Genomic DNA, 25,592 nt, shown 5'->3' with positions numbered 1-25,592 from the left:
CTACTGTATCTTAGTCCGTGCCACTCTGTCATTGCTTGTCCATATATGTATATATTCTTAAATTCCATTCCTTACTAGATTTGTGTGTATTGGGTATATGTTGTGAAATTGTTAGATATTACTTGTTAGATATTACTGCACTGTCGGAGCTAGAAGCACAAGCATTTCGCTACACCCGCAATAACATTGCTAAATACGTGTATATGACAAATAACATTTGATTTGATTTGATTAGAACAGTAATTAAAAAGTACTTTTCTGTCATACCCATGGTATACGGTCTGATATATCATGGCTTTCAGCCAATCAACATTCAGGGCTCGAACCACCCAGTTTAATTAAATCTATAATATAATAATATATTTAATTTAGCAGACACTTTTATCCAAAGCCACAGTCCTTCATGCATACATTTTAAATGTTACTGAAATGTCTTACCTCAATTACACATCCTCCCTACATCAATTTAATTGACAACCAGCCCTTAGCTCACTTGTGGTGAGTCTACAGAGTTGAGCATGTACTCTTAAGAAATCCTTCTGCTGTAACGGAAAGTATCTCTGCATATATCTGTACATTAATCTTCAATTGGTGTATGTCTTTTATCACCTTCATCAAACACATCCAGTGTATCCTGTTGAGTTGTAACAGCCTGATAGTGTGGTATCATGCATAAGCCCTCCACCACCTCACCCCCCTCCACCACCTCACCCCCCTCCACCACCTCACCCGCCTCCACCACCTCACCCCCTCCCAGGCTGAGTAACTGGATATTCTGTATCAGTGACAGGTTCGGAGCACGGTGGTGGGGGGATTCTTGGCACAGGGATGAGGTGGCAGATTGACAGGGAGATGAGGGTGGTGTGTGTCGTGGTGGAGGGAGGACGTGTAGCTCACAGATCACAGATAAGCATCAGTGAGAATATGAGAGGCCAGATGGTAATCCTTTTAGAGGAAGTGAGACTATACCATCGCAAAGGAAACCACAGGAAAGAGGCTGACCTTGTGCACCTGTACTGCTGCTGCTGAGCTTTCGGGTTACACTGCAGACAGACACAGAGACACTGTGGTGTCCTAAAACCGTTCTCATCAAAAACAGGGCCAAAAAAGTTCTAAAGTATCCATACTGAGGCCTGGATTGTACTGTGGGTGGGCAATGGTGTAAAATTTTGCGTTCTACTTATAAGGTAAGCGTTTCTGTAACACCTTCCTGGTTTCTCTTTAAGATGGAGGCATAAACAATAAATCCATTTGATTGGAAGATCAGCCTATTTATGTTTGGTACCTTTATGTAAAAAGTTTACCCAGATTTGTATGTGGGAACTTGTATTTATGGGCTAAATTTAAACCTACAATTCCTTGCTTGGAGGGAATCGCAAGACTTTAATCCCGTTCCTACAAGCAGTTCATATCCGGGCTTGAAATATCTATTCTTCATAAATGGGTGTGAGTTTACGCTCCTGAAATAGACGTAGGCACAGATGGAGAGTTAATCTAATGAGAAAAAAGTAAATGTCATAACACCACCCTTGCACTTTGTAGAGCAGATGTTGAAATGTCACGATGCTCAGGCTTAAATTAAGAGCAATACCTGTTAAGAGAAGGCTTTTGCAGGCTATTTATTTTGAACCCGAATTACTGAATGTTCTGTGTGATGAGAAATATCATCTAAGAAATATATGAGTGGAGAATAAGTCTCTCTGTAGAAAACATGTCTCGCCGGCTTCTGTTTCAGATGGTAAATTGGTTTCACAGATTGTTATTGGTGCTCCACAGTTACTTTCAATGTGCAATTTTGAAACCATGATACTCAGCAATGGGCGGCAGCATGATGAGAATACTGCATATGAAAAGTGATGCAAAAGGTACAAGCACATAGCTGAATTCATTTATACCAGTTCAATCAGACAGTCAAATTAAATCAAATGCCAGGTCAAAAGCAAATAAATCTGTATTTTCAGTTTGAAAACTCATAGTGCATTTATGTATGTTTGTGCAGATGTTTGTTCTCTGAGCTGACACTATTGAGGCCAATCTCTCTAGCCAGACAACAATCGCTTGCAAAAGCCCCTGTCTCTTCACTCAGACTAATTTCTCAGTGAGTGTAGAAGGCCATGGGTGGTATGCTGTATCTGATGCTCATTGTTCACCAACACAGGAAGTCATTTTAGGTTGTTGCAAAGCTAAAATTAGCCAAGTAGACTTCTGGGTAATGCTAGATGAATGATGGTAAGACCACATAAAAAAATAACATAAGTGTATAGTGTAGGTACTAAATGTTACTGGTTACAGAGTATTAACAAGCCTGTCAATCCCTTATTGGGCTTCCTCTACAATTGTAGCCTAAGCATGTTGACAAGGTAGTTTGTCTTTGAGAGTAAGTGCATGGCATCCACTCTCTTCTCTGTTTCTCATTTCAGCATCTCTCTCAGTTGGTGAACATGCAAAAAGCAACAGCAGCAGTAGCCAAAGATAATTGATAGGCTCTAGTCAAGAATAAATGTGGAAACAAAGAGAGCAGGCAGGATTTGAAAACACATAACTCTATTACATCTAAGAGCCTAGTAGCCGAGAACTCCTGAAAGTGTTGCTTGTTTTTTAATGGCTGTTTTTTCCCCTCCGTTTCCAATTTTCTAGTGGGATGTGGATGTAGCATCTCAATCATCTGTACTATACAAGAAAACATGCACTGGTTCATCCCTTCATGGGGATTTGGTTGTGACTGATATTTAGTGACAATAGTCATGCATACTTTATCCTCTGTTTGGTTGATGATTGATGACACACCGCTGGCTATTTCTAGATTTTGCTCTTTAAAAAAAGATGAGTCACTTTTTTATTGTATCAGCTTCACAAAAAGCATATTAGCACATGATGAGGAATTATGAGGAACAGATACTGACCTTTTATTAATTACGGGGAGTGAAGATCAAATAAAACACACAAATTGATTTATTTCTGTCCTAATTGATGAACATCCCAGGTAATGTTTTTTTATGACCAAATCTCTGCAACGCAAATTGAGGTTGCCCAGTGAAGGTCTAACTCGCAACTAGCTACATCTTCTATTTGTTTGTTTTCCCCCTTTAGGTTAGCAACGAAAGTTCAAAAACAAGGCTGTAACGTAGCTGTCATCTGTTCCCCACTCAATTAACTCCATGTCAGAGTTGATTAGGGTTCATTTTGGTGCGGGACTATGCAGGAAGCCAGACTTATTGAGTTATCGGTTGTTTAAAAAAAATGTAAATAAACATTTTTTGTTGTGTTTTTTTTGGGGGGGGGTAGATCAGCTTTAATATTGCAGATAGATTGTGACTTCCATCAATGTAATTGTCTGCATCACTTCCAATCCCCCATATGTTTTTTTTCTTCTCGCAAATATATACAGTATATACATACACATACATATACATATACACATACAGTGGGGAGAACAAGTATTTGATACACTGCAGATTTTGCAGGTTTTCCTACTTACAAAGCATGTAGAGGTCTGTAATTTTTATCATAGGTACACTTCAACTGTGAGAGACAGAATCTAAAATTAAAATCCAAAAAATCACATTGTATGATTTTTAAGTAATTAATTTGCATTTATTGCACGACATAAGTATTTGATCACCTACCAACCAGTAAGAATTCCGGCTCTCACAGACCTGTTAGTTTTTCTTTAAAAAGCCCTCCTGTTCTCCACTCATTACCTGTATTAACTGCACCTGTTTGAACTCGTTACCTGTATAAAAGACACCTGTCCACACACTCAATCAAACAGACTCCAACCTCTCCACAATGGCCAAGACCCGAGAGCTGTGTAAGGACATCAGGGATACAATTGTACACCTGCACAAGGCTGGGATGTGCTACAGGACAATAGGCAAGCAGCTTGGTGAGAAGGCAACAACTGTTGATGCAATTACTAGAAAATTGAAGAAGTTCAAGATGACGGTCAATCACCCTCGGTCTGGGGCTCCATGCAAGATCTCACCTCGTGGGGCATCAATGATCATGAGGAAGGTGAGGGATGAGCCCAGAACTACACGGCAGGACCTGGTCAATGACCTGAAGATAGCTGGGACCACAGTCTCAAAGAAAACCATTAGTAACACACTACGCCGTCATGGATTAAAATCCTGCAGCACACGCAAGGTCCCCCTGCTCAAGCCAGCGCATGTCCAGGCCCGTCTGAAGTTTGCCAATGACCATGTGGATGATCCAGAGGAGGAATGGAAGAAGGTCATGTGGTCTGATGAGACAAAAATAGAGCTTTTTGGTCTAAACTCCACTCGCCGTGTTTGGAGGAAGAAGAAGGATGAGTACAACCCCAAGAACACCATCCCAACCGTGAAGCATGGAGGTGGAAACATCATTCTTTGGGGATGCTTTTCTGCAAAGGGGACAGGACGACTGCACCGTATTGAGGGGAGGATAGATGGGGCCATGTATCGTGAGATCTTGGCCAACAACCTCCTTCCCTCAGTAAGAGCATTGAAGGTGGGTCATGGTTGGGTCTTCAAGCATGACAACAACCCGAAACACACAGCCAGGGCAACTAAGTAGTGGCTCCTTAAGAAGCAGCTCAAGGTCCTGGAGTGGCCTAGCCAGTCTCCAGACCTGAACCCAATAGAAAATCTTTGGAGGGAGCTGAAAGTCCGTATTGCCCAGTGACAGCCCCGAAACCTGAAGGATCTGGAGAAGGTCTGTATGGAGGAGTGGGCCAAAATCCCTGCTGCAGTGTGTGAAAACCTGGTCAAGACCTACAGGAAACGTATGATCTCTGTAATTGCAAACAAAGGTTTCTGTACCAAATATTAAGTTCTGCTTTGCTGATGTATCAAATACTTATGTCATGCAATAAAATGCAAATGAATTACTTAAAAATCATACAATGTGATTTTCTGGATTTTTGTTTTAGATTCCGTCTCTCACAGTTGAAGTGTACCTATGATAAAAATTACAGACCTCTACATGCTTTGTAAGTAGGAAAACCTGCAAAATCGTCAGTGTATCAAATACTTGTTCTCCCCACTGTACATACATTTAAATACATATATATATCCTTTTTAAAAATGTATATCCCGTTATTACTTTCCAACGCCACCACCCCTTCCCTAATTGGAGTAAACTAGTGAACAACAACGCTTAAGCCTCTACTTCCAGCTTATACATACTATATACATTTTATGGACACAGTCAATTTTACAAGAATTATATTTTATTTGTTTTTACTCCTGAACTTCCTCTACCCTCAACCTGTCCATCCAGTTTGCCTCTATATGCCATATCTTTCTAACTGTGCTCTTTCACAAAAGCTCTCAACCTATAACGTATATACTTATTATGGACACAGTATGCTTTACATCAGTTATCTTGTTGTTATTAGTTGTTGTTAGTTGTTATTAGTCCCATCCTTCAGCGCCATTCAACACCTCCCATATATCTCTTAACACCATCCATATTGGATTTCTATTTGCCATATATTTTTCAACTGTACTGTGATGTACAGTGAGGGAATTTTCTATTGGATTAAGGTCTGGAGACTGGCTAGGCCACTCCAGGACCTTAATGTGCTTCTTCTTGAGCCACTCCTTTGTTGCCTTGGCCGTGTGTTTTGGGTCATTGTCATGCTGGAATACCCATCCACGACCCATTTTCAATGCCCTGGCTGAGATAAGGAGGTTCTCACCCAAGATTTGACGGTAAATGCCCCATCCATTGTCCCTTTGATGCGGTGAAGTTGTCGTGTCCCCTTAGCAAAAAAACACCCCCAAAGCATAATGTTTCCACCTCCATGTTTGAGGGTGGGGATGATGTTCTTGGGGTCATAGGCAGCATTCCTCCTCCTCCAAACACGGCAAGTTGAGTTGATGCCAAAGAGATCGATTTTGGTCTCATCTGACCACAACACTTTCACCCAGTTCTCCTCTGAATCATTCAGATGTTCATTGGCAAACTTCAGACGGCCCTGTATATGTGCTTTCTTGAGCAGGGGGACCTTGCGGGCGCTGCAAGATTTCAGTCCTTCACGGCGTAGTGTGTTACCAATTGTTTTCTTAGTGACTATGGTCCCAGCTGCCTTGAGATCATTGACAAGATCCTCCCGTGTAGTTCTGGGCTGATTCCTCACCGTTCTCATGATCATTGCAACTCCACAAGGTGAGATCTTGCATGGAGCCCCAGGCCGAGGGAGATTGACAGTACTTTTGTGTTTCTTCCATTTGCGAATAATCGCACCAACTGTTTTCACCGTCTAACCAAGCTGCTTGGCGATGGTCTTGTAGCCCATTCCAGCCTTGTGTAGGTCTACAATCTTGTCCCTGACATCCTTGGAGAGCTCTTTGGTCTTGGCCATGGTGGAGAGTTTGGAATCTGATTGATTGATTGCGTCTGTGGACAGGTGTCTTTTATACAGGTAACAAGCTGAGATCAGGAGCACCTGGGAGCCAGAAATCTTTCTGATTGAGAGGGGGGTCAAATACTTATTTCCCTAATTAAAATGCAAATCAATTTATAACATTTTTGACATGCATTTTTCTGGATTTGTTTCTTGTTATTCTGTCTCTCACTGTGAAAAAATACCTACCATTAAAATTATAGACTGATCATTTCTTTGTCAGTGGGCAAACGTGCAAAATCAGCAGGGGATCAAATACTTTTTTCCCTCCCTGTATCACAAAAGTTCTGAACCCTTCTATTCTCATTGTTTTTACAGATTGTAAATTGAAAATAAACATTTTTGCTAAAAGTATTATTATCGATCGATTGACTATCTGCGTATCAGTTAAAAAACACTAGGCCATAGAATCGGTACGTCAAAAATCTCTTCCCAACTATTTTGGGTCATTGTCTATTTTGCAATCTATATGGGATGGCTGTCAATCCTTTGGTCCTTAAATGAAACTGGTATACTTTTTTATTTATCACAATTGTCTTTAACCAATTATGTTCTTTAATGCAGGGCCAACAGACCAGTTCCTTACTTTTTCCCCCTTCCACTTTCCTCTTCCATTTTTGCAGTAAGGCTGCAATTATTTGGTTGTAATTTTAAGTAGAGCAGACATTTCCATATATTTTTGTTAGCTGCATGTGTGACATAACTCCACCAGTCCTACCTATGATATCATTTACGAAGATTATACCTTTTTTAAACATTTTTTCAAAAAATAATGTTTTTTTTATCAATTTGTATATTTGAGTTTAACCACGATATTTGTTGCATTATTTGTTCTGTCGTTTCTGGAGGATTAAATTGAAATTGCAACCAACTTTCTATGGCTTGTTTTAGAAATAGTGATATTTTCCTTTTCAAATAACTGAAAGTGAGAGTTTGTCATCTGAATAAAGGGAAAAGGGCCATTCTTGAACATGGGGTGAGACAATCTTACTAATTTGCTAGAGAACCAGTTCGGATTAAGTATAACTTTTGTATGACTGAAGCTTTTAGTGATAGGTCTAATGCTTTAATATTTAATCATTTCTGTCCCCCAAATTCATATTCATTATATAAATAGGCCCATTTAATTTTGTCTGGCTTGCCGTTGCAAATAAAATTGAATATTTTTTTCTCATATAATTTAAAAAACTGTTCGCTAGGCGTAGGCAAGACCATAAGCAAATAGGTAAACTGGGATAATACTAAAGAGTTGATCAGGGTGATTTTTCCACAAATAGACAGGTATTTACCTTTCCATGGTAGCAAGATCTTATATATCTATTGCTAACTTTCTAATACAATTTATTGGAATGAGATCATTTATTTCATTTGGGATATGTATTCCGAGTATATCCACATCACCATCAGACCATTTTATTGGTAAACTACATGATGATGTAAAAGTTGTATTTTTTTGTGATCCAATACGTAATATAATACATTATACATAATTTGGTTGTAATCCAGAAAGGTTAGAAAATGTATCTAGATCCTCTATGAGGCTGTGGAGGGATTCAAGTTTTGGATTTAAAAGAAAACATGAATCATCAGTGTAAAATGACACCTTTGTTTTTAAGCCCTGGATTTCTAATCCCTTGATATTATTGTTGGATCTGATTTTAATAGCTAACATTTCGAAGGCCATAATAAATAGATATGCCAATAGTGGACAACCTTGTTTTACTCCTCTTGACAGTTTAAACTTTCGGAGAATAGCCATTATTTACTATTTTACACCTAGGGTTACTATACATGATTTTAACCCATTTTATAAGAGATTCTCCGAAATTGAAATGCTCGAGGCATTTATATATAAACTCCAGTCGTACTTTATCAAATGCCTTTTCAAAGTCTGCTATGAATAACAGGCCTGGTTTTCCAGATTTTTCATAGTGTTCTATTGTTTCCAGTACTTGCCTTAATTATCTCCAATGTATCGTCCATGTAAAAAACCTGTCTGATTAGAATGAATAATGTCCGACAATACCTTTTCAATTCTATGCACTATATGTTTTGCTAGAATTTTTGCATCACAACACTGAAGTATAAGGGGCCTCCAATTTTTTTCATGGACTGGATCTTTATATTTCCCACTTGTATACTTCAGGTACTTATAATAATATAATAATAAGGTACTAATAAAAAGGTACTTCAGGCGGCAGGTAGCTTAGTGGGTAAGAGCATTGTGCCAGTAACCGAAAGGTTGCTGGTTCTAATCCCCCAGCCGACTAGGTGAAAAATCTGTCGATGTGCCTTAAAGCAAGGCACTTAACCCTAATTGCTCCTGTAAGTCGCTCTGGATAAGAGCGTCTACTAAAATGTAAATGTATCCTGTTTCAGTAATAATTAAATCAGACCTTCTTCTTGAGTGTCCGATAATCGACCGTTTACATAGGAGTGGTTAAAACATGCTAACGGTCCTCTAAGAATATCAATAAAGGTTTGGTATAGCTCGACTGGTATGCCATCCAACCCTGGAGTTTTCCCGGACTTAAAGTCTTTAATTGCATCCAGAAGTTCCTCCTCTGTCCTCTAAGTTCCTCCTCTGTCCTCTAAGGTTTGGTATAGCTCGACTGGTATGCCATCCAACCCTGGAGTTTTCCCGGACTTAAAGTCTTTAATTGCATCCAGAAGTTCCTCCTCTGTAATTTCACCTCCACTTGAGTCTTTCTGTATGGCTGTTAATTTTACATTATCAATAGAACAAAAATCCCTACAATTAGCTTCAGTTAGAGGAGATGGAGGTGACTGAAACGAAAACATATGCTTAAAGTACTTTGCTTCCTCCTTCAAAATATAACTTGGTGAATCATGGGTGACTCCGTCATTTGTAACCAGTTTCAGTAAATTATTTTTGGTAGCATTTCTATGTTGAAGATTAAAAAATAATTTGGTGCATTTTTCCCCATATTCCATCCAGTTTGCTTTATTTTTATAATATATTACACTTGAATAAGTTTCTCCATTTCTTTTTGTTTTTCCTCTAATTTATTCTGAGCCTCTATGTTACAGTTTTTATTGCTATCTATCTGTTCTGTTAGACCTTCTATTTCCTTTGTTAGTATGGACTCTTTTGACCTAAATTGCTTTTGTTTTCGAGGTGAGTACTGAATTGCATGGCCTCTAAAGGCACATTTAAAAGTGTCCCATACAATAAGGGGATTTGATGTACCTATGTTATGTCGGAAAAAAACAGTTATAAATGCCTCTGTCCTAGTTAAAAACAAGTTAACATCCAACAGGCTTTGATTAAATGTCCAATATCCTCGCCCACGTGGAAATTCAGTAAGAGTAATGTATATGCCAATTATATGATGGTCCGACCGCATTCTGTCCCCTATCAACACTTTTTAAACTTTTGGTGCCAACGAGAATGACATAAGAAAGAAGTCAAGATGTCACGGTTTCGGCCGAGGCTGCTCCTCCTCCTTGTTCGGGCAGGCTTCGGCGGTCGTCGTCCCCGGAGTACTAGCTATCACTGTTTGATGTTTTCGATGTCTGTTGGTTTTGTCTGATTGTGTACACCTGTGTCCTGTTTAGTTGATTATGTCCTCTATAAGTTTCCTGTTTGGTTAGTCTTGTGTTGTGTGTTATTGTTCGCCTGTCATCAGGTCGGCTCGTTGTTTGTTTGTTGTTTTCCTGTCGTCGCACTGTACTGTTTTCGTGCGCCTTGGAATACTAGCCTTTTGCGCATTGTTGCGCATCGTTCGCCTCTTGTTTGTTTTGAGGCCAGTGTTTTGTATATTTTTGGTCGTGTTCAGTAAAGTATTGGACTGAGCTTCTGTGTCTGCGTTTGACTCCTTCACCACATCTACATCAGCCGTTGTGACACAAGACGACTAGCTTGTTGATACCAAACGTGACTGGAAATCTCTAAGCAATGTCATCCCTAACTTTCTTGTTAACTGGAAAGCAAATGCCCTGACATTTATGTGAGTCCTATGCAAAATATGCCAGTGAAATATTTACCGTAAGACCCGTAGTTGATGTTTGTTTTGTTTTTATTTGTTTGCACACTCCTCTGAGTTGTTTTGAAAATGCCTATTTGTTAATAAATCATGTAAAGGATTTGCAGTGCTTTGCTCATGCATGTGTTATAGTAATTATTACCCCACCGAGAAAAAAAGAAGCAAATATCACAAATGTATATATTTGTTTATATTGTTGAATTATAACATTTAATGCTAGTACACTACCAGTCAAAAGTTTGGACACACCTACTTATTCAAGGGTTTTTCTTTATTTTTACTATTTTCTACATTGTAGAATAATAGTGAAGACATCAAAACTATGAAATAACACATATGGAATCATGTAGTAACCAGTATTAAACAAATAAAAATATATTTTATATTTGAGATTCTTCAAATAGCCACCCTTGATGACAGCTTTGCACATTCTTGGCATTCTCTCAACCAACTTCATGAGGTAGTCACCTGGAAAGCATTTCAATTAACAGGTGTGCCTTCTTAAAAGTTAATTTGTGGAATTTATTTCCTTCTTAATGCGTTTGAGCCAATCAGTTGTGTTGTGACAAGGTAGGGGGGGGGTATACAGAAGATAGCCCTATTTGGTAAAAGACCAAGTCCATATTATGGCAAGAACAGCTCAAATAAGCAAAGAGAAGCGACAGTCCATCACTATTTTAAGACATGAAGGTCAGTCAATACGGAACATTTCAAGAACTTTGAACGTTTCTTCAAGTGCAGTAGCAAAAACCATCAAGCTATATGATGAAACTGGCTCTCATGACCGCCACAGGAATGGAAGACCCAGAGTTACCTCTGCTGCAGAGGATAAGTTCATTAGAGATAACCGCACCTCAGAAATTGCAGCCCAAATAAATGCTTCACAGAGTTCAAGTAACAGACACATCTCAACATCAACTGTTCAGAGGAGAATGTGTGAATCAGGCCATCATGGTCGAATTGCTGCAAAGAAACCACTACTAAAGGAAACCAATAAGAAGAAGAGACTTGCTTGGGCCAAGAAACACGAGCAATGGACATTAGACCGGTGGAAATGTGTCCTTTGGTCTGGAGTCCAAATTGGAGATTTTTGGTTCCAACCGCCGTGGCTTTGTGAGACGCGTTGTGGGTGAACGGATGATATCCGCATGTGTAGTTCCCACCGTAAAGCATGAGGAGGAGGTGTTATGGTGTGGGGGTGCTTTGCTGGTGACACTGTCTGTGATCTATTTAGAATTCAAGGCATACTTAATCAGCATGGCTACCACAGCATTCTGCAGCGATACGCCATCCCATCTGGTTTGGGCTTAGTGTGACTATCATTTGTTTTTCAACAGGACAATGACCCAACACACCTCCAGGCTGTGTAAGAGCTATTTTACCAAGAAGGAGAGTGATGGAGTGCTGCTTCAGATGACCTGGCCTCCACAATCCCCCGACCTCAACCCAGTTGAGATGGTTAGGGATGAGTTGGACCGCAGAGTGAAGGAAAAGCAGCCAACAAGTGCTCAGCATATGTGGGAACTTCTTCAAGACTGTTGGAAAAGCATTCCAGGTGAAGCTAGTTGAGAGAATGCCAAGAGTGTGCAAAGCTGTCATCAAGGCAAAGGGTGGCTATTTGAAGAATCTCAAATATAAAATATATTTTGATTTAACACTTTTTTGGTTCCATATGTGTTATTTCATAGTTTTGAGGTCTTCACTATTATTTACATTTACATTTTAGTCATTTAGCAGACGCTCTTATCCAGATTCTACAATGTAGAAAATAGTAAAAATAAAGAAAATCTCTGGAATGAGTAGGTGTGTCCAAACTTTTGACTGGTACTGTACGTCTAATAATATAATCTCCATTTGAACATTAATATTTACATTTTACATTTACGTCATTTAGCAGACGCTCTTATCCAGAGCGACTTACAAATTGGTGCATTCACCTTATAGCCAGTGGGATAACCACTTTACACAAATTTTTTTTTTTGGTGGGGTAAGGGGGGTTAGAAGGATTACTTTATCCTATCCCAGGTGTTCCTTAAAGAGGTGGGGTTTCAAATGTCTCCGGAAGGTGGTGAGTGACTCCGCTGTCCTGGCGTCGTGAGGGAGCTTGTTCCACCATTGGGGTGCCAGAGCAGCGAACAGTTTTGACTGGGCTGAGCGGGAACTGTGCTTCAGCAGAGGTAGGGGAGCCAGCAGGCCAGAGGTGGATGAATGCAATGCCCTCGTTTGGGTGTAGGGACTGATCAGAGCCTGAAGGTACGGAGGTGCCGTTCACCTCACAGCTCCGTAGGCAAGCACCATGGTCTTGTAGCAGATGTGAGCTTCAACTGGAAGCCAGTGTAGTGTGCGGAGGAGCGGGGTGACGTGAGAGAACTTGGGAAGGTTGAACACCAGACGGGCTGCAGCATTCTGGATGAGTTGTAGGGGTTTAATGGCACAGGCAGGGAGCCCAGCCAACAGTGAGTTGCAGTAATCCAGACGGGAGATGAAAAGTGCCTGGATTAGGACCTGTTCCGCTTCCTGTGTAAGGCAGGGTCGTACTCTCCGAATGTTGTAGAGCATGAACCTACAGGATCGGGTCACCGCCTTGATGTTAGCGGAGAACGACAGGGTGTTGTCCAGGGTCACGCCAAGGCTCTTCGCACTCTGGGAGGAGGACACAACGGAGTTGTCAACCGTGATGGCGAGATCATGGAATGGGCAGTCCTTCCGCGGGAGGTAGAGCAGCTCCGTCTTGCCAAGGTTCAGCTTGAGGTGGTGATCCGTCATCCATACTGATATGTCTGCCAGACATGCAGAGATGCGATTCGCCACCTGGTTATCAGAAGGGGGAAAGGAGAAGATTAGTTGTGTGTCGTCTGCGTAGCAATGATAGGAGAGGCCATGTGAGGATATAACAGAGCCAAGTGACTTGGTGTATAGCGAGAATAGGAGAGGGCCTAGAACTGAGCCCTGGGGGACACCAGTGGTGAGAGCACGTGGTACGGAGACAGCTTCTCGCCACGCCACTTGGTAGGAGCGACCGGTCAGGTAGGACGCAATCCAAGAGTGAGCCGCGCCGGAGATGCCCAGCTCGGAGAGGGTGGAGAGGAGGATCTGATGGTTTACAGTATCAAAGGCAGCAGACAGGTCTAGAAGGACAAGAGCAGAGGAGAGAGAGTTAGCTTTAGCAGTGCGGAGAGCCTCCGTGACACAGAGAAGAGCAGTCTCAGTTGAATGACCAGTCTTGAAACCTGACTGGTTTGGATCAAGAAGGTCATTCTGAGAGAGATAGCAAGAGAGTTGGCTAAAGACGGCACGCTCAATAGTTTTGGAGAGAAAAGAAAGAAGGGATGCTGGTCTGTAGTTGTTGACATCAGAGGGATCACAAAAAATATATATTTGTGTTCTCAGAAACGGTCGTACCAGCCATTGTGTCACCTATTCTATTCCATCAGGAGCCCCACTTCAAGGTGCTCATGCTAATTTCTCAACTTGTCAAACCGCTCACACACAATAGGGCAGAGAGTCTGTAATCTGGTATTCATACAGAGAATAAAGATATGTGAATGTAAGGTGGTATGAAACAAGCATGAGGCCAATGAAAGTCCTCTTACAAACATTTAAAAAACTCAGTCTACGTCCCAAATGGCACCCTATTCCCTGTATAGTGCGGGTGCCATTTGGGACAGACCCACAATACTTCTGCATGTGCTCAGTGGATGAAAGGCTCCAAGGACGTGCTGTTTTGGAATGTGCAGCCTTAGGTTAAATGCCAAGCTAATTATGTTTTTTTTTTTTGTGTTTGGCCTCATCGTTTGCTGAAGAGAGAGACCAGCTATGAGTCTGCTGTGATTATGGTGAGTAATGGGTGACCTGTTGGTTCCACTTGTACCTGGGAGGACGGTTTTAGAGCTCGCAACCCTTCCTGTTATTAGGGCTGCAGTCCAAACACGTTCATTTTACCCCCTCAGCCCTCACGTAAGCGACTTTCCCTCGGGGGAATCCACATCGAAACCGGATGCAGTTTGATTGCCATCTTAAGTGGAGGTCAAATTCACAAACGTTGCCCCCTCGGCCCTCGATTTAGCTCGAGGGAGCAAGTGAAATACTTTGATCACTAGTGGGGTTGATATGACCCACAATTCAATACAAATTGTAGTCACGTGTCAAACTCCGGTGGCCGCAATGTGTCAAATTTAATCAACACGACTGCATTTTCGGCATTTGAGACAAAATTATGACGCAAGTTTGCTAAAAAAATGTATAGATGACATTGATTTTAGCGTTGGCAAATGGGAATGACGCTCAAATTGGCTTAGTCTCGTAGTGAGGCACCTATAAAACGTAGCTAGCTTCGTAAATTTTTTTGGGGGAAATCTGAAATAAATGACCAAACTATAAAACTAGCTAGCAAGCTATGGTTAACTTTAGCTAGCTACCTGACAGGAGTGCTAGCTATGTTAGATACATTAATTTACATTTTAGTCATTTAGCAGACGCTCTTATCCAGAGTGACTTACAGTTAGTGAGTGCATACATTTTCATACTGACCCCCGTGGGAAACGAACCCACAACCCTGGCGTTGCAAGCGCCATGCTCTACCAACTGAGCTACACGGGGCCCTAATAGCTTTAGGTTTTTTGTTTTTAAGCTCAAATTCAAGACTTCGATCAAGGACATTGCCTCTCTGATCATCCCTCTTCCTCGCTTGGGCAAGGGATATTTGAGCACAGGAGAACAGAACGGCTCATAATAATGTCCGGAATGGATCAAATGGAATGGCATCAAACACCTGGAAACCATGTGTTTGATGTATTTGATACCATTCCACTAACTCCGCTCCAGTCATTACCACGAGCCCGTTCTCCCCAATTAAGGTGCCACCAACCTCCTGTGCATTTGAGGTACACTCGGATGTGACAATGTAAAACATAATTCAAGAGCTGAGGGTTTAGGGCTGAGGGCTGTCTACTTTGCGTTTGGACTGCAGCCTTTACTGATATGCCCTCAGCGAGGTACGACATTCAACAACTTTTGAGAGTGAATTCGGAAAGTATTCAGACCCCTTGACTTTTTCCACATTTTCTTACGTCACAGCCTTATTATAAAATGGATTAAATTGTTTTTTCCCCTCATCAATCTACACACAATACCCCATAATGACAAAGAAAAAATGTTTTTTTAGAAATTGTTGAACATTTATGAAACATTTTAAACGGAAATATCACATTTACTCAGTACTTTGTTGAAGCACCTTTGGCAGCAATTACAGCCTTGAGTCTACTTGGGTATGACGCTACAAGCTTGGGACACCTGTATTTGGGGAGTTTCTCCCATTCTTCTCTGCAGATCCTCTCAAGTTCTGTCAGGCTGGATGGGGAGCATCGCTGCACAGCTATTTTCAGGTCTCTCCAGAGATGTTCGATCGGGTTCAAGTCCAGGCTCTGGCTGGGCCACTCAAGGACTTTCAGAGACTTTTCCTGAAGCCATTCCTGCGTTGTCTTGGCTGTGTGCTTAGGGTCGTTGTCCTGTTGGAAGGTGAACCTTCCCCAGTCTGAGGTCCTGAGCGCTCTGGAGCAGGTTTTCATCAAAGATCTCTCTGTACTTTGCTCTGTTCATCTTTCCCTCGATCCTGACTAGTCTCCCAGTTCCTGCCGCTGAAAAACATCCCCACAGCATGATACTGTCACCACCATGCTTCACCATAGGGATGGTGCCAGGTTTCCTCCAGACGTGACGCTTGGCATTCAGGCTAAAGAGTTCAATATTGGTTTCATCAGACCAGAGAATCTTGTTTCTCATGGTCTGAGAGTCCTTTAGGTGCCTTTTGGCAAAATCCAAGCGGGCTGTCATGTGCCATTTACTGAGAAGTGGCTTCTTCAACACCATAGTGCCCTCAAAGCTCATCACTAAGCTAAGGATCCTGGGACTAAACACCTCCCTCTGCAACTGGATCCTGGACTTCCTGACGGGCCGCCCCCAGGTGGTAAGGGTAGGTAACAACACATCTGCCACGCTGATCCTCAACACGGGGGCCCCTCAGGGGTGCGTGCTCAGTCCCCTCCTGTACTCCCTGTTCACCCATGACTGCATGGCCAGGCACGACTCCAACACCATCATTAAGTTTGCCGACGACACAACAGTGGTAGGCCTGATCACCGACAACGATGAGACAGCCTATAGGCAGGAGGTCAGAGACCGTGTGGTGCCAGGATAACAACCTCTCCTTCAACGTGACCAAGACAAAGGAGATGATTGTGGACTACAGGAAAAAAAAGAGGACTGAGCACGCCCCCATTCTCATCGACGGGGCTGTAGTGGAACAGGTTGAGAGCTTCAAGTTCCTTGGTGTCCACATCACCAACGAACTATCATGGTCCAAACACACCAAGACAGTCATGAAGAGGGCACAACAAAGCCTATTCCCCCTCAGAAGACTGAAAAGATTTGGCATGGGTCCTCAGATCCTCAAAAAGTTCTACAGCTGCACTATCGAGAGCATCCTGACTGGTTGCATCACCGCCTGGTATGGCAACTGCTCGGCCTCCAACCGCAAATACGATTTTTCAATTTTTTATTTGTAATACATTTACAAAAAAATCTAAAAACCTGTTATCGCTTTGTCATTATGGGTATTGTGTGTAGATTGATTGATTATTTAATCAATTTTAACATAACAAAATGCACTGTATAGTGTAACTTCCCTTATGCATCTCTTCTTTCCTGTCAGTCAGTCTGTCTGTCTGTGTGCCTGTCTAGTCTCATTTCATTTCACACATTTATAAAACATATCACTGTATTGTCGGTCAAGGGCTCTCAAATTCTGTTAATATCCTTTGCCCTCCAACCCTCCACCACCCCACGCTGCCAGTTCCACCATCTGTCACATTGTGGCTTGTTTGTACAAAGTGGGTGAAGTGAGCGTAAGGCATTAATGTGGTGGGCCGAGTTTCTCCTTCTTGTCAAAACATGGCCCAACACCAGCACTCACACCACAGTACACTCAGTTACAGTAAATTAATAATGACGTTTCTGAGACATTGCTGATTAGAATGCAAAGGTGTGACAGATTTCAGGGGAAATATCCTGACGGTACTTTTATGTGGAGCTAATGATGACTTTAATATACACCAGACAAAAAACAAACTCTTAGGTAACGAGTCAACAGTTTCAACAGTTTCATCAGTTGTCAGAGCAGCTTACCGATCACTGCACCTGTACACAGCCCATCTGTAATTAGCCCACCCAACTACCTCATCCCCATAGTTATTTACATTGCTCATTTGCACCCCAGTATTTTTATTTGCACATCATCTTCTGCACATCTATCACTCCAGTGTTAATACTAAATTGTAATTATTTTGCACTATGGCCTATTTATTGCCTCACCTCCATAACTTACTACATTTGCACACACTGTATATAGATTTTCTATTGTGTTTTTGACTGTACGTTTTGTTTACCCCATATGTAACTCTGTGTTGTTGTTGTTTTTATCACACTGCTTTGCTTTATCTTGGCCAGGTTACAGTTGTAAATGAGAACTTGTTCTCAACTGGCTTACCTGGTTAAATAAATGCGAAATAAAATACAAATAAAATTAAAAAACAGTTTCATGCAGTTTGTGTGAACTCTACAGTGTGTGTGAATCTCACATTGAAGTAGCTCCTTCTCGTTCTACACAGGAACCTTGGAAGAGAGGCAACAAGACCAAACAGAGATATGGTCGCTATAGTAATGTGGAGGAGGATAGGTATCATGTCCCTGACAACCATGAAGAAGAATTCTTGGTGCACATCCATCCTGCCAGATCCCATGAGTCAGACAGAGACTATGCAGGTAGGAACTATAGTCCCTGACAATCTATTAGATAGAATTATGGCATTGAGAGGTCAAAAGTAAAAGTTGCTCCTCCATCTTGGATGAAAGGTATTAGCTATCCACACATGACAAATGCAAAATACCTATAATTAACATACTGTATATCTATAATTAAACTTAAAATGTAATATGTAAAAAAAATTGTGTATTTTACTTCCAATTTCACTTTGAAGTCTATTTTACGAGACATTCTAAGACATTCAAGCACAAAGTAGATTTAGACTAGACAAGAAGCTCCATTGTGCACCAGTCTAATTGAAAGGAAGAAAAGAAAGTGTGGGGAAGAACAAGTGAGACAGAAAGCAGAGCTGTAAGTGAGATCTCATGCTGCTGAGAGAGGCCTGTGAGTGGATCTCTAGAGCCATCTGTAGGCCAATCAAATCCACACTGTAGGAGAGATACAATTATCCTGAAAAGAAGGGGGAGAGAATAGCATGAGTAGTGTGAGTAAACTCCTCATGGATTATGGCTGATCTGTAGTAATACCACGATCAGGGGCCCCAGGGGCCCCACAGCTGCTCTGTAGTCATACCACAGTCAGGGGCCCCGCAGCTGCTCTGTAGTAATACAACAGTCAGGGGCCACACATCTGCTCTGTGGTAATACCACAGTCAGGGGCCACACATCTGCTCTGTGGTAATACCACAGTCAGGGGCCCCACAGCTGCTCTCTAGTAATATTACAGTCAGGGGCCCCACAGCTGCTCTGTAGTCATACCACAGTCATGGGCCACACAGCTACTCTGTAGTAATACCACAGTCAGGGGCCACACAGCTGCTCTGTAGTAATACCACAGTCAGGGGCCCCACAACTGCTCTGTAGTAATATTACAGATAGGGTCTGACAACTGCTATGTAGTCATACCACAGTCAGGGGCCCCACAACTGCTCTGTAGTAATATTACAGTCAGGGGCCCCACAGCTGCTCTGTAGTAATATGACAGATAGGGGCTCACAGCTGCTCTGTAGTCATACCACAGTCACGGGCCCCACAGCTGCTCTACTTTTGGCTGTGTTACTATGGATACAGTAAGAGTTGTTTTATTGTGTAGGGGGAATAGCACACTATACTTGCATCTGCTGGTACAACTTGAAATTGCCATATCAACCAAAACTATTGAGATTAATAATAATGATATTCTTTCTTTTAAAGATAGGGACATTTCCAGATCCTCCTACGCTCAGAGTATCAGCTCCACTTCAAGTGTACGTGATTTTCCTCAGTTCCTCTTTTACATCACACAATTTGCCAGTTTACATCCAGTCCACGAGAGTTTAAACCCCATTGTTCAATGATTATATTAATGTTTATTGCCATGTTTTGTCATGCTTGTAGGGCAGCCCTATCATACCCCCACGAAATCCCAGAAGAGGACTCCCTTGTACTCCTCCAGGTAACTAAAACCCAAACTGAGGCTTATGACGTCTACACAGTTTTATTCACAATCAATTACTGATTGAAGCACAAATAAGCGTTGGTAGAGAGTTCCAATATGGACAGTCCTTGGTCATGTTTCAAGTTTGGTCAATGGATGCATGGCGTTGTTTTGAATAGGAAATACCGGACCTGCTGTCAACCGCCAACTGAAACCAGGAAAATCAAGGAGGACCCAGTTAGGTAATAATCACCATACAGACAATACAGTCACCTCAGTAATCATTGGTGATAATAACATCATCCTTTAACATCAGTTTTGATTGGGATAATTGATAATCGGTGCATGCAGAACATGACTTCACTTATTCCAATTCATAAACATGATGATGTCAAGATGATGATATAGCACAACAAAGGAAATCAAGTTCAAGAGATGTTGTTTTACAGATGACAGAACACAAGTCATGGAGTCTACAGAACAGGTAAATGTTTTACTCAGTGAAAAAATTATACTATTCAATATTCCAAACAAACGCTCTGGCAAGGATCAAGAGGCTAGCACTTAAGATTTACAAACAAAAACATGATACTGGTTTCTCTTTTCTTTAAAATATTCCAAACTGGAAAAGAGTGCCAAATGTAAAATATATTCCTCTTGATATTCCTCTTTTCCAGAACATGCTACTCCCACCAAGGTAATAGTACCTATAGTCCCTTTACAAATGTAATGACGCTGGTATCAGCATCATGTTTGTAAGTCCAGTATGTTCATTTGAATACTGTTTGGTTCCAGGTCTACACCCTCCTTACCTAAGAACCTAATAATCAAGCTGGCTGGGCTGGACCTCCAGAGGCCCTGCAGGAGAGAGTGAGTGTTTTTTCCATCTAACTAACACCATGGGGACAATAAGGGGACACTAATGCATTGTTATATGGACTATTAGGGCCACCTCTTGGTTGAATGTGATTCCACCATGACCCATCTCAGAAATTATGTGCATCTATAGTTATATTTCCAATTAAAAGATGTCATGAGATTTGAAGAGTATTGTAAAATTGGTCCATCTCTTTTTCCCTCCAGCAGACAGAGAGGACAACAACATGTAAGTGGTCAAATCACATATTGTATGCCTAAATTTAACTTTGGGTGAATCTATCTACATGGATGCAGTGTTAGCGGTCCATAAAACGTTATTGCTAAAACTGAGTAACAAGTAAATGAATAGCTACTAATGTTTGCTTCATGTTAATCACTAATAATGTATGCTTCATATTCATTATAGGTGGAATGCAATACACCCTCAAAAGGTGAGTACTATTTAAATTCCATATTAAAGAAACCAAATGTTCTAAGGTTGTAATTATAATAATATCAATTTCAACATATTTTAGGTCATTGTTCGGGGAGAGAGCGAACTATCCAAAGCCAAAGATATTCATTGGACCTTGAATTTCAACTCAACACAGACATAAGGTACATGGGAGGAATTTTTGTGAAGTTCTTTAAAACCACTGCAGTAGTTCATTAGTATTTTTCAATGTTTATGATAACACATTATTTGATTCTTGAATTAGGTTACAACAAAGGCACAATACCCCAGGTAAATAAGACCTTGCCATCTAAACATTTTGTATAGTTTTAATTGCATTGATCTCCAATTTACCTATAGAAAATAAACTACTTTGTCGAGTATGATAAATGCAATTTAAAGGCTGTCTTTTTTTATGGAATGTAGAAGAGTCCTCAGTGAAGCGCCAACAACACCATGAGTGGCCTCAAACCAAAGATGATGTGGAGCAGCATGACTTTGTCCCCAAGGAAAGACCTTGTCAGGTATGCTGCCTGAATACACCAGGCACATCTCCAAATGAGGGATGTCCACCAAACCAAACAGGACAATGATGTGCTTGAAAATTACTTGGAAGTAATGAAAGAACCAAAACTATGACAGGAAATGCAAATGTACTGTAGCCTACATGATTGGCCCATTTATGAAATTACAATTAGCTTAATTTTTTTCCAGACGTACAATGAACAAGACTGGTACATAGGAGCTTGCGATCGAGCAGAGGCTGAACATGCCTTACACCTGGTGAATAAGGTTTGCAATGTGAGGTGTTATTTAAGCAATGAAGCCCGAGGGGGTGTGGTATATGGCCAATATACCACAGATGTCAGCCAATCAGCATTCAGGGCTTGAACCACCCAGTTTATAATACAGTGAGGGAAAAAAGTATTTGATCCCGTGCTGATTTTGTACGTTTGCCCACTGACAAAGAAATGATCAGTCTATAATTTTTATGGTAGGTTTATTTGAACAGTGAGAGACAGAATAACAACAAAGAAATCCAGAAAAACGCATGTCAAAAATATTATAAATTGATTTGCATTTTAATGAGGGAAATAAGTATTTGACCCCTCTGCAAAACATGACTTAGTACTTGGTAGTAAGGGTTTTGCCACCAAGTACTAAGTCATGTTTTGCAGAGGGGTCAACTGCTAAGAGTTAGAACAGTCCCAACAGCAGAGTTACAAGGTGTTTCTTTAAGTATTAATGGATGTGATCCTAGTGAGCACTGTATATTTTATATGAAATGATTACATCCTGCTTATGAATGTGTTATAACTGTGTTATAAAGTCCTTGTATATGTACCCTTTAAAGAAAGTGTTACCCAAATGTCTCCCTAACAGGATGGGGCATTTTTGGTGCGGAATTGCTCAAGGAACACGGACAGCGAACCCTTCGTCTTAGCAGTGTTTCATGACAAGAGAGTTTTCAATGTTAAAATCCGGTTCATTGATAGCACCTCCAAGTACGCCCTTGGGACTGGGCAAAGTGCCAATGATGTGAGTAGACAAGTAAGAAGGAGTACTTTGCTTTAGTAGAATTTACTTTAACTTTACTTGAGTACATTTTACTTTACATTAACGCTGATATCCGCCATGGGCGAAACAGCGCCACTGGACGCCACAGGCAGCTTTGTCATTGTTTTTGTTTTGAGGAAATGAGCCTCCAGCATCACGGTAAAAAAAACATGGTAGGAGGCCTATATACCCTGCTGTTCTACCGCACGTGCGGAACTGTGTTCCTTGTTTTGAAGTAACGTCTTTGTTGTTGTAATACGGCAAACGGACGTGGCAGTTTCACCGGTATGGATTGCAGCTTTAAGTATCACACCAAGCGTATCCTTACATGGCTTTCATTCATGTTTTATTTTCTCCCTAGATGTTTGATACTGTGGCAGACATCGTCAAATTCCACACCATATTCCCCGTAGTCCTGATCAACGGGAGGAACCAATCAGCTAGCAAATATCATGGGAACTGTGTGTTGACATACCCAATCACAAAAGAGGTTGTCAACCAACTGTTGGAATGAAAGGCCTACTGTGCCCATGCAATAACAATCACATTTTGTCTGAGTTGATCCACTGGATTTGTCTGGATTTATCTGTTTTATAATGTGCTATATTTGATTATAAATTGTCACATTTTGCTCTATACTCTGTACATAGACTCACCATTGGCTTGCATCTGAGTACATGTACTGTATAGACACTGCATTGACATTATGTAAACTTGCCTAAATAAAAGGTTTTAAGGAAGCATTGAGACTGACCTATAAATTATTTTTTATGTTGCAAAAGTAGAACAGATAATTCAAGTATAAATAAAGGAGTCACTGCTAATACAGACCAGGGAGGCAATTTCTCTGAGACACACTTCTGTGTGAAGAACAAATCAATAGATATCTAACAAAGATTAATTCATGAATACCAACAGCAACAACAGAGTAGTTTCCTCCTTTTCAGAGGTTCCTCTAAGAGTCCTACTGACTATGAATTTGCAGCGCTCTCTCAAACACGAAGATGAGCTTAGAGATGAACTACTCTGTGATTCTACTGGTTCTCACTGGAGCAGTTTATACCTCAGCACAATGTAACAGCTTGATTAAGTTACCTTTCTAAATATTATTCAACATTTCATTATCTTGGGTCATTTTACTATTAGTGTCCAGAGGGGTATAACCGAATCCCAGAATTCTTCAGAATCTCTGCAGGAGTTCTGCACATGTGAGCATAAAAGGGTGCACAATGGAATTAGAGTTTCCTAATGGGAATGTCCTATAGAGCAGGGTATCCCAAACTCGGTCCTCGGGTGCATGGTTTTGCCCTAGCACTACACAGCTGATTCAAATATTCTAAGCTTGATGATGTGTTGGTTATTTGAATCAGCTGTGTTGTGCCCAGGACCGAGTTTGAGAAACCTTGCTATAGAGCACTAAACCCCTTTGCTTCATAAAGCATTATAAAGTCTGGTCATACAGTGAGGGAAAGAAGTATTTGATCCCCTGCTGATTTTGTACGTTTGCCCACTGACAAAGAAATGATCAGTCTATAATTTTTATGGTAGGTTTATTTGAACAGTGAGAGACAGAATAACAACAAAAAAATCCAGAAAAACGCATGTCAATAATGTTATCAATTGATTTGCATTTTAATGAGGGAAATAAGTATTTGACCCCTCTGCAAAACATGACTTAGTACTCGGTGGCAAAACCCTTGTTGGCAATCAAAGAGGTCAGACGTTTCTTGTAGTTGGCCACCAGGTTTGCACACATCTCAGGAGGGATTTTGTCCCACTCCTCTTTGCAGATATTCTCCAAGTCATTAAGGTTTCGAGGCTAACGTTTGGCAACTCGAACCTTCAGCTCCCTCCACAGATTTTCTATGGGATTAAGGTCTGGAGACTGGCTAGGCCACTCCAGGACCTTAATGTGCTTCTTCTTGAGCCACTCCTTTGTTGCCTTGGCCGTGTGTTTTGGGTCATTGTCATGCTGGAATACCCATCCACGACCCATTTTCAATGCCCTGGCTGAGGGAAGGAGGTTCTCATCCAAGATTTGACGGTACATGGCCCCCTTTGATGCTGTGAAGTTGTCCTGTCCCCTTAGCAGAAAAACACCCCCAAAGCATAATGTTTCCACCTCCATGGCGTTCTTGGGGTCATAGGCAGCATTCCTCCTCCTCCAAACACGGCGAGTTGAGTTGATGCCAAATAGCTCGATTTTGGTCTCATCTGACCACAACACTTTCACAGAGTTCTCCTCTGAATCATTCAGATGTTCATTGGCAAACTTCAGACGGCCCTGTATACAGTGGGGGAAAAAAGTATTTAGTCAGCCACCAATTGTGCAAGTTCTCCCACTTAAAAAGATGAGAGAGGCCTGTCATTTTCATCATAGGTACACGTCAACTATGACAGACAAATTGAGAAAAAAATATCCTGAAAATCACATTGTAGGATTTTTAATGAATTTATTTGCAAATTATGGTGGAAAATAAGTATTTGGTCACCTACAAACAAGCAAGATTTCTGGCTCTCACATACCTGTAACTTCTTCTTTAAGAGGCTCCTCTGTCCTCCACTCGTTACCTGTATTAATGGCACCTGTTTGAACTTGTTATCAGTATAAAAGACACCTGTCCACAACCTCAAACAGTCACACTCCAAGCTCCACTATGGCCAAGACCAAAGAGCTGTCAAAGGACACCAGAAACAAAATTGTAGACCTGCACCAGGCTGGGAAGACTGAATCTGCAATAGGTAAGCAGTTTGGTTTGAAGAAATCAACTGTGGGCGCAATTATTAGGAAATGGAAGACATACAAAACCACTGATAATCTCCCTCGATCTGGGGCTCCACGCAAGATCTCACCCCGTGGGGTCAAAATGACCACGAGAACGGTGAGCAAAAATCCCAGAACCACACGGGGGGACCTAGTGAATGACCTGCAGAGAGCTGGGACCAAAGTAACAAAGCCTACCATCAGTAGCACACAAAGCCGCCAGGGACTCAAATCCTGCAGTGCCAGACATGTCCCCCTGCTTAAGCCAGTACATGTCCAGGCCCGTCTGAAATTTGCTAGAGTGCATTTGGATGATCCAGAAGAGG

General features: G+C 41.3%; 1 protein-coding gene across 4 annotated transcripts; it reads left to right on the top strand.

The window, feature by feature from the left end:
* Nucleotides 1-1,060: 1,060 nt before the first annotated feature.
* Nucleotides 1,061-23,242, top strand: LOC121546101 (cytokine-dependent hematopoietic cell linker). Of its 4 annotated transcripts, none has more exons than XM_041857135.1 (17): nt 1,061-1,187; nt 14,202-14,234; nt 18,063-18,216; nt 19,411-19,463; nt 19,594-19,651; nt 19,813-19,875; nt 20,083-20,117; nt 20,311-20,330; nt 20,429-20,503; nt 20,720-20,738; nt 20,919-20,943; nt 21,028-21,109; nt 21,211-21,236; nt 21,372-21,469; nt 21,660-21,737; nt 22,329-22,496; nt 22,864-23,242. In XM_041857135.1, exons 2-17 carry the CDS (start codon nt 14,232-14,234, stop codon nt 23,014-23,016), a joined length of 1,110 nt encoding a protein of 369 aa, XP_041713069.1. In that variant the 5' UTR covers nt 1,061-1,187; nt 14,202-14,231; the 3' UTR covers nt 23,017-23,242. The 4 variants fall into 4 exon arrangements, with proteins under 4 accessions (XP_041713069.1, XP_041713077.1, XP_041713087.1 ...); XM_041857143.1 differs by having other exon boundaries at nt 20,717-20,738; nt 21,660-21,728; XM_041857153.1 differs by having other exon boundaries at nt 20,717-20,738; nt 22,329-22,484.
* Nucleotides 23,243-25,592: the final 2,350 nt, after the last annotated feature.

This window comes from Coregonus clupeaformis, chromosome 3 (genome assembly GCF_020615455.1).
Source record: "Coregonus clupeaformis isolate EN_2021a chromosome 3, ASM2061545v1, whole genome shotgun sequence".
NCBI classification, from domain to species: Eukaryota; Metazoa; Chordata; class Actinopteri; order Salmoniformes; family Salmonidae; genus Coregonus; species Coregonus clupeaformis.
This window is presented reverse-complemented; position numbering and strand designations above follow the sequence as displayed.